Source organism: Pygoscelis adeliae, unplaced genomic scaffold (assembly GCF_000699105.1).
Source record: "Pygoscelis adeliae isolate BGI_AS28 unplaced genomic scaffold, ASM69910v1 Scaffold282, whole genome shotgun sequence".
Lineage (NCBI taxonomy): Eukaryota > Metazoa > Chordata > Aves > Sphenisciformes > Spheniscidae > Pygoscelis > Pygoscelis adeliae.
The window spans coordinates 3,458,500-3,467,310 of record NW_008824352.1 but is presented as its reverse complement, the minus strand read 5'-3'; the positions used below and the strand labels follow the sequence as shown (position 1 = coordinate 3,467,310).

Genomic DNA, 8,811 nt, shown 5'->3' with positions numbered 1-8,811 from the left:
CAGGCCTGCATGCACAGGGGCCTTAACTGGTGCTCGGATAAACACCGTGCTCTTCTCTTCGTTGTGGCTTTGGCACATTAAATTCCTACGGGTGTCTTTAACTCCCGCTTTCTGCCAGTCTGGAAAATCGGTGTTGGCAAACTTTGTTTCGGAGAGCATAGAAGGGATTGGCAGCTACAGCCCGACGCAAGGTGTAAGGTGAGCGAAACCTCGTGGCATGCTGACTGAACCAACCCCCTGACAATTGTCTGCCCCTCAGAAAGTCCCGCTTTCTGGTTGTGGTGGTGTGTAGAATGATACCACATCCTATATCCACTCATTTTCACAGGATTCTGGAGTATGAGAAGCCAAACTTTAACGGTAACAGCAAGGGAGCTGGGTGTCGATTTGAGTTGTGGGATTGCAGTGGTGATCAAAAGTAAGCCAGCATCATTGTTACTTCCTCCAGGCTACTTAATTCATAATAGTTCTGTTTACACAAAATATTTGTACTTAAGGCCTAAAACCAGTGATCTCTTTGAGATGAGGAATATTCCCGACTCTTTACCCCATTATATTTTTTTATAGTTTCAGCTATAAAGCATCTGATAGTAGGTACTCTCTGCCATGATCCCAGCTTACACTGAACTTTGTTTTGGATAAGGACTGAGTATAACAGTAAAGGCCATAGCTCCTAGAATGAAGTTACAGGTACAGGAGACAGAGGCCCACTCTGTAATTGCCTTTATCTCCTTGAAGTTACTATGTGAGTGGACTTCAAACAATGTATATATATGATTTAGGCCTTAATTTCCAAAAGATACAACTGAGAAGTGGACAGATCCATTTTTAGGGAAAAAGTTTAAATAAGCATTTGACCAAATACTACATTGTCAGCAAATTGTGGGACCAACTAACATAATAGGTAAGTCAAAATACTTGGAATATGATAGATCACTGTCAAGATTACTGATGTTATAATAAAGTACTGAAATGTGTTCCTGAGGAGGGAAAAAGAAAACTTGAGGAAGTTTGAGTGCATGTTTCTGTTTTCCAGCTATCAATCTTACCATTTTCCATGCACCTGTTTTTCAAGGTTTGAAACATGCTGGCCAGCTCTGATGAAGGATTCTCATGGCGTAATAATAATCTTCAATCCTGAGCTGCCCAGTCACCTGAAAGAAATTGAAATGTGGTACTCCTGTTTCGTGCAGCAGCAGCCACTGCTTGATAGTCAGTGTCTCCTAGTTGCACATCACAAGCCAGGCAGTGCGGGGGACACAGAAAATCTGTCTTTGGGTAAGAAAATGGAAAACTCAATCTCTAACTCAGAGTTTTTTATTATCTATTTATCTTTAAAATTGTTCATACCTTATGGCTTGCATTTTTCATTTAAATCTGCCAAAGAATACTAGAATGCTTTGCAAAAACAGAAATAATGAATTTCAAAGGTCGTCTAGAAGGTGAGCAATACTCCTATTTCACAAAAGGGAAAGTAAAGGCAAGAAGAGTCTGACTTCTCAAAGATCACACAGTGAGTATGTAGCTGAGCCAGGAATTAGAACTCCTGATGTCTGTAGGCATGTGTCATGATCACTAGTAGTTTGTTTCCATCATCACTAGTAGTTTGTTTCTTACGTTGAATTTTATCTTTTGTTAACTGACACGTTTGAGGCCATTTAAGCGTGCATTTTATCGATCAAAAGAATAGGAGCCCTTTGAAATAAACGTCTAATGATCTTCCTCTTAAAATTAGTAATAGGTACTTCATATACTGCATAATTATTTGTGGCTGTTTATACAAATGAGAACACACATGCCCTCTGGGCAACCTGTTCCAGTGTTCAAACAAATACATATTTATTGTAAGTATTAATATATTAATACATATTTAACATAAGAATATTGTTCCATAATTTTGAAGTAATCAAAGAATGTCATATCGCTTCAATAGTAAAATTGCAATTCAGTGCTGAATCGTTTGATTCTGGCTAACTGAATGTGAGACCAAACATAATAATGTTTGAAGAGTTTAATCTAGCAACAAGTTGTCCTTGTCTGTAATGCTAACAGGCTATGACACGTCTTCTTCATGTGTTATATGTTATCTGGGGTATCAAACACTGGAGACTACTGAATTCCAACTGACTTCAGCATGAGCTGTCCCATGAGCTTGACTGTGAATATTTCTTTTATAAAAGGAATATACCTAATTATTTTTTATTTACCTTCAAAGCTTACCCGATGAACAAGCTGAAACTAATACATTCCAACTTAGAAGATGATCCTGAAGATGTTCGGATGGAATTTATGAAATACTTCAGAAGCATTATTACCTTAATAAATGAGAGCAGAGAGAGGGAAGAAATGTCAATTATCTCATAACATTAAAAGAAATACTGAACAGGGAAGAAAAGGGATTATTTTCACTTTGTAAGCTATGCTAGCCTGTGAACAGGTCCTCACAATGAGAATTTGCCAGCCTATAAACACTTCAGAGAAAATAATGCACAATTTATGACTTAACCAGAAAAAAACAAGTGCTGACATCAGATGAACTGTGGTGCCAAAGAGGCGGCTGCACATCCAGGAATTTGGATAACTTTAGCTGCACTTTGGTTTCATTTGGCATCAGAGGTACAGGAAGGTATTGTTTAATATGTCAGTGTGGACCAAAAGATAAAGGTATCGGTCATCTCTTCACTTCAGAATCCCTTTTTGTAGAGGTGCTAAGAGAAGAAAGCCTGACAGAACACAAGATTTGTGGAGTTCTGTTGAAGCATCTGAGTAAAGTGTTCATGCTAGCTGTGTTCCTGGAGAAGTTATGCTTTTGGAAGTCAGTACGAACTGATTGGAATAGAGATCTGAGAAGTAGTCGTGGTGTGGAATCCGCATTTTTCTGTTCCAAGCTCTCCTTATCTTTCTGTCCAGCATCTGAAGACAGCACACTTCATAGCTATTGCCTTGGCAAGACAGAGTAGGTTGCAGTCTTTCTCAGGACTAGGCTTTTCATCTATTCCAACAAAATGAACGTGTTGTTGGGGACAATGTTTAGGTCTCTCTGGGAGGAAAAGAATTGAAATCTGAGTGTAGTACAATACTTTGACCTGTGTCAGGAGCTCCTATAGAGGAAAAAAAAGTTCTGCACTCTCCAGAGGAGGAAAAGCCGTTTCCAAACTTGTATTACTGTTCCCTGTTGCATTGAAATAAGTGCTTTCATAGATAGTTTACTTTCTGATTTGTTTGGTTTGCACTCATCCCTGTTCTTAGTGTGTTTTGCCGTGACAGACATTTTTTTGTAACATGCAGTACTAAAGCAATAAAAACATTTTAAAAATGCATCCCTTTTCTCAAAAGGAAAGTTAATTATGGTTTTGTGGAACTCTTATCGACTTGCTTAATTTTTAGTAAGGAAAACAGTGATAAATTTGTAGTACATTTTACACTAATTACCTCAAACGAGACGTTTACAAAAACTTGTCACCGACCCAAATAGCCAAAGAAATGACAAATGAAAAACAGAAGCGTGTATCCACACTGACACACTTCTTTTTTTTCAGAAGATAATTTAAAGGAGAGAGGGACTGGGAGCAGGAACTGCAGAAATCCTTGAGAAGCATCCCATTCCACCTTGTACTGCAGCTCACCTTGTGAAGTGTGAAATCAATGGCTTGTCAGAACTATGACCCACAGCACTAAATTTTACAGATTTTGTTTCATTGCATATTCATGCCATATTTGAGTTGCAGCTCTTTTACAAGTATATTTGTTAAAACAGCCCTGTCCTCTCACCAACATTGTCTTTTAGTAAATATCCCTTACAGAAAGTATTTTATAGAACAGGAAGTACTTGATCTATTTTAGCTCAAGACAACAGGAGTGAGAGCTTCTTAGGTTTTTCGGTGATCTAGGTTAATTAGTCTACTATTTTTCCTATTTTCATAGATTGGTCTCAGTAATGAGTAGCCTGTCCTCGTGCAAATATTCTATTTTCCAAGATGACAAGAAGGGATGCCTCAAAAATCTACTCAGTTGTTTACACATCTTTCTCCTGGCCTTCAAACAGTGTGCAATCAGGGCTTTCTCCAGGGTTTTCTCTGAGGAGCTTCAGTGGGAGCAGAGAGCAGTCAGGGTGCGGTGCACTGTCACAGGCTGCTGTCAGCACGAGCGCAGGTCTTGCTCTGGCCTCCTCAAAATGCCCACAGGTCTCAAGGCAAAAAAATGGCACTCCGTTTCTTTTGTCAGTCCCCTTCAATGGGATTCATTGTAGTGGCGTAACAATGATTGGCTGTAGCACCTCAGAATAAGTTACTTTTATTGTTGCTTTCAGGTAAAAGATTTTTCAGTTATTTTCATATGCTGCTTGAAGCACTTCTACATCATCATGCTCAAAATCAACAAACACATTGCTAGAGTCTGAAAGCCTCTTCATCCCAGTTGTGTTTTGTACTTCCCCAGATATTTTTCTCTTTGATTGTTAAGCCCTTTTTATTTAAAACAAAGGCATGTGAAGTGAAAGATTAAAAGATCCTAGAACAGTTCCAAGTTGTAAAACTAATGGCTACAAATAACACAACAAAACACACTGGGCTAGGCTCATACTTTAGAGAATTACTATTCCAATGATATGCTGGTTTGCTCAGGTTGGTACCAGGCGTGTGGCGTGTCAAGTTGTGTGCACACACAAATAACCTGCACTGTTCTTTTCTTGGGTGCTTGGTGCGCTCACAGGATTTGCTGCCCCAGCTTCTTTTCATTGTCTGCTGGCTCCTATTCTGCCATTAAAGCTAAAAGCTCTGCTCAGTTCTGAGAAGAAAAGAGGGGGGCTACTGAAAGAAAACATCAGTGAGAGGAAGGACACCAGGAAAGAAAAAAGCAAAAAGAAAAAAGCAATAAGAGATGAAATGGAAAGGTTGGAGGCGAATAGCGGGAGGTTGGCATTTCAACAGCTACATTTTATTTATATGACTTTTGAAACAATCAGGCTTTATATGTTTGCAATCAGTGTCATAGGGTGGTCTATTGGAGGCAGTTATTGGAAAATTCACAGTCTAACTAGAGAACAAGTTTTTTACATGCTGCCTTAGATTATTTTTTCCTAGTTGCCAGCTGTGTGGTGCTGGAGCCAATTTTTAAAATATACTGCCTTAATAAATTCAGTTTTTCCCAACGGCAACATTGTGATACGCACTGGTAAAGACTGGTGTGAAACCCACCAAATATTTTATTTGGAATGTAAACCAGTGTTTGGGTGATTCCAGGGTTGAAAAGTCAATGAACTCTCCTATTCACCACCTTGCTTCATATAAAACGTTAATCATGATCTTACTTGAAACTCAGAAAAAGGATGTAAATTACAGGTGTCTATATACTGCAACACATTGTTCATTAGAGAAGAAAAATACTGTTAGACAGAACCAAAGACAGATCCCTAGACTTGACTTTATATCATCCAGAAAGGTCATAGTATGTAATAAATGTGGAACATCATTCATAAAATCTGGCCAAGAGTTTAATTTCTGTGACTGCTGAAGAACAGAGTAAATGCATAGACCCATGTAAAATTAATCTGTAGTATTGGAGAAGATACAGAGAAAGCATTTATTCAGAAGCATAATTTATTAATGATTTATGAAACAGGTCAACAGAGACACCCAGTTAGAAGAGGGGTCCGAGAATGCCAGATGAACATATGTTAGGTCTCTGCCTCTGCCCTTTACAGCCTGCCTTTCCTGTGGTATCGGTTAAGTCCACAGAGCTTCAAACAACGCCACATCACGGCGTTACTCAGATTGGGGCTGCGCAGTCCTATTTGTTTGCTTGAAGCGATGTGGTTAGTAAGTGACTGTTCTATGGCTCGGTCCATATTTCTGCTTGTGAGAGCAAAGAATTGCCCAGACAAGTGTAAAGGAAACTGGGAACATGAGGTAATCAGCCAAGTACACGGAAGTCAGTTGGCAAGCCACAGGTTTAACTAGGAGTACGAACAATTTAGGAGCAGAAGATGACAGCAAATTTGCAGCAAAAGCACAGTATTTTATTAGTCCACACTGAGGACCTTATCACCGTGCTTGGAAGTTTGGAAAGGCTTTTTGGATGACCTTTCCAAGAAGTGTAAGGGAAGGCAGAGAACCAGTGAAGCGTGTCAATTCCTCCAAACAAATGTAGCCTTCTCTAGGTGTCCTCAGTCCCTCACAGTGAACAGTTCATGTCCCCTTCTCATTCTGTCAGCAGCCATGTACCCCCAAACCCCTGCTTTGTATGAACTGTGCACAAACTGAAGTCTCCAAGTTCCCTGTCCCTTTCTGTGGTTCCTTGTCCATATTGGAATTCAGTGGCTATTTGTTTCAGTGGCTTTTCTGTGATCACCTGCATTGTCATGGTTTGGGGAACTGAGGCTGGAATCAGGGACATAGAACATTTTAAATATTAATTAATTCAAATACATTCAGCCTCCACAGTGCAGAATCCAAAAACTCCAGGATATGCCAACAGTTCAGCGAGAAAACAACCTGTTACTTAAACAGAAGCTCATCAGGTGCAACATTATTTTGTCACTTGGCATTGAGTATTGATAATCCTCACAGCTTACATCACTATATTTATGACGTACAGAAATTATTTTCAAAGTTTTATTGCTGTATAGCTACAAAAAGGTTTATAGCTATAGGTGAGCTCTACTCAAGTTCATACTCATCTTCCATGAAAGTGGTTGGTACATCATTGCTTTGGACAGTTGACTTATCTGGACAAAGAACATGGAAATTTGATAGAGAGCAGTTCAGCATCAGAACAACACTTCAGGGCTAGAAATGCAGAATTTTAAGACTTCAGGGTCATATATGAAAGTTAATGGCTGTGGCTATCTTGCAGACTGGTGATTTAACACATTTAAGCTCTTCAATTATAAAATAAGAGTTTGCTCAGGTTACCTCTTACAAGCTGTTTTCTGCACATGCAGAACATTACGAAGCCAATAACTACTTGTGATGATGAAAACAGTTACAGGCACTGCAATCCAGATGTGTGGCTTCCAGCATAAAAATCATACTTGTTTACAACCAAACTTTGGGAGTAGCAGCAAAGCCGAATGAAATACATTTGGACCTTACCAAAAAAATGCAGCTTTCCTTTCAAGTCATGTATTTTGAAGGCCAGGCCTTTGGTCTCAGTTGCTCTCAGCAGTATTGTTCTAATGGACACAATAGACATAAGAAACCCTATGTTCCTATTTCTATTCTTGAACTGCCAAGTGACTACGAGGAAGTCACGCAGGCCACCACATTTAAGAGTGCCCATCCATGCTGTGTTTTTGCATACTCAGTTTAAAAAACGTACGGTGCCAATGTGCAGACACTTTAGGAAGCAACTTCTAGAAGGTATCCAGGACCTCTTAAAATCAGATCTTAAACTACTCAACTTCTCAACAGGAGTACCTTGCTCTGGAGGTCACTTTTGAGTATTTCTTCTTACCACTTCCCCAGAAGTCATCACTGGTGGAATACTTCAGTGATGCAGCAAAGATTCCCCAAAAGATCAATTTACCTTGTTGAGAAGTTGCCTTTCCTGAGATGCTAGAAACACTCCAAGAGTAACTCACAGAGCTTTAGCCAGTGCTCCTCATGCACACACAGACGTTATTGCACTTGTGAATAAAAGATACATTACGCTACTACTCCAAGTAGTTCAGGGGGTTAATTCACGTGTACGAAGCAGACCCGTTGTCAGTTCAGGTGTATATTTTTGCATTGATCCATCTTAAGTTATTTACTTAGGACAAGATTCCCCCGTGAGTGACTGAGGTTTACATAACTAGATACCTCTTAAAGGCACCTCCTTAGAATTTGCTGAGAACTCATCCTCAGAAAATCAGTCCTCTTCATAAACAACAGCATCTGGAAACCTCTTACCTCTTGTTGTAATCACCAGTCTGATGGAACTGGCTTTATGCATATGGTATACAGGTTTCATCACCCATGCTCCGAAAGCTACACTGAATCAGAAAAGGGCCACCTCAGTGGCTGAAGAAGAAAGAAACTATTGTATGAGAAGTGTTTGGTTTTTTTCACTCTAGCAACATAGGAAGAGGGAGCACATGCTTGATTTCTGCAAATTCAGCACAAAGAAAGAAAATTGGCTGTATTTACCTGGACATAAGATAACAGGAGCAATCATCAGAGCAGGGATACTGTTGCTAAAAGGCTGGACCATTCTGACTAAGTTACACAAACATAAATATAAAGCACTCTCTTATCATCTGCTCCTTTTGCTTATTCTCCCCCCCTCCAAATTGTAGGATGAAATAATTTGGCCTTGAATACAAAGTGACCTTATATTTAAGCTCTTTTTTTTTCCCTGAAAGAGAAAAAAGCAGGAGAAACCTAATATTCAGGCTCACATTCTATTTGTGTATAATCTAAACTAAAAGACAGCTTTGGCACAATAATGTATGTGAACAAACTAGTCATTAATAACTCTAGTCTGGAAATTGAAGAAGGTTTCTAACAAACAGAGTGGGAAAAAACTACCTGTTTTCAGAACGGTGTTTCCTTGAACTTTGAGAAGCTTGGATTCTGATTAATACTCTCCAGCTGGAGATCAGTCAAAGACATAGGTTGTATTTGTACCTATGCAGAGGAAGTAAAGCAATTTTGTCAACTCGTAACAGAAGAAAGGTAACGCAAATTTTCTCACGTGAGTCTCACTTTAGAGAGTACTGTCTGAGGATGGGCACTGGGTTTTGCTTGCATAACTCTCAGACAGGAACAAAAAAAATGCCACATGTTTTGCTGAGTTCCATTGTCTCTTCCTCCCTTTGTAAGGAAATGAAAG

The 8,811-nt window shown here is 39.3% G+C and overlaps 1 protein-coding gene across 1 annotated transcript; it reads left to right on the top strand.

Annotated features, from left to right (window-relative positions):
- The first annotated feature begins 116 nt into the window (after positions 1-116).
- IFT22 (intraflagellar transport 22) lies at positions 117-3,298 on the top strand. Its single transcript, XM_009319290.1, has 4 exons — positions 117-198; positions 329-418; positions 1,076-1,278; positions 2,216-3,298. Exons 3-4 carry the CDS (start codon positions 1,101-1,103, stop codon positions 2,362-2,364), a joined length of 327 nt encoding a protein of 108 aa, XP_009317565.1. The 5' UTR covers positions 117-198; positions 329-418; positions 1,076-1,100; the 3' UTR covers positions 2,365-3,298.
- Positions 3,299-8,811: the final 5,513 nt, after the last annotated feature.

Coding starts and splice junctions, on each gene's coding strand:
- IFT22 (XM_009319290.1), top strand. CDS start 1,101: ATGAAGGATTCTCATGGCGTAATAATAATCTTCAATCCTGAGCTGCCC. Junction 1,279..2,215: donor CACAGAAAATCTGTCTTTGG/GTAAGAAAATGG, acceptor TTACCTTCAAAG/CTTACCCGATGAACAAGCTG.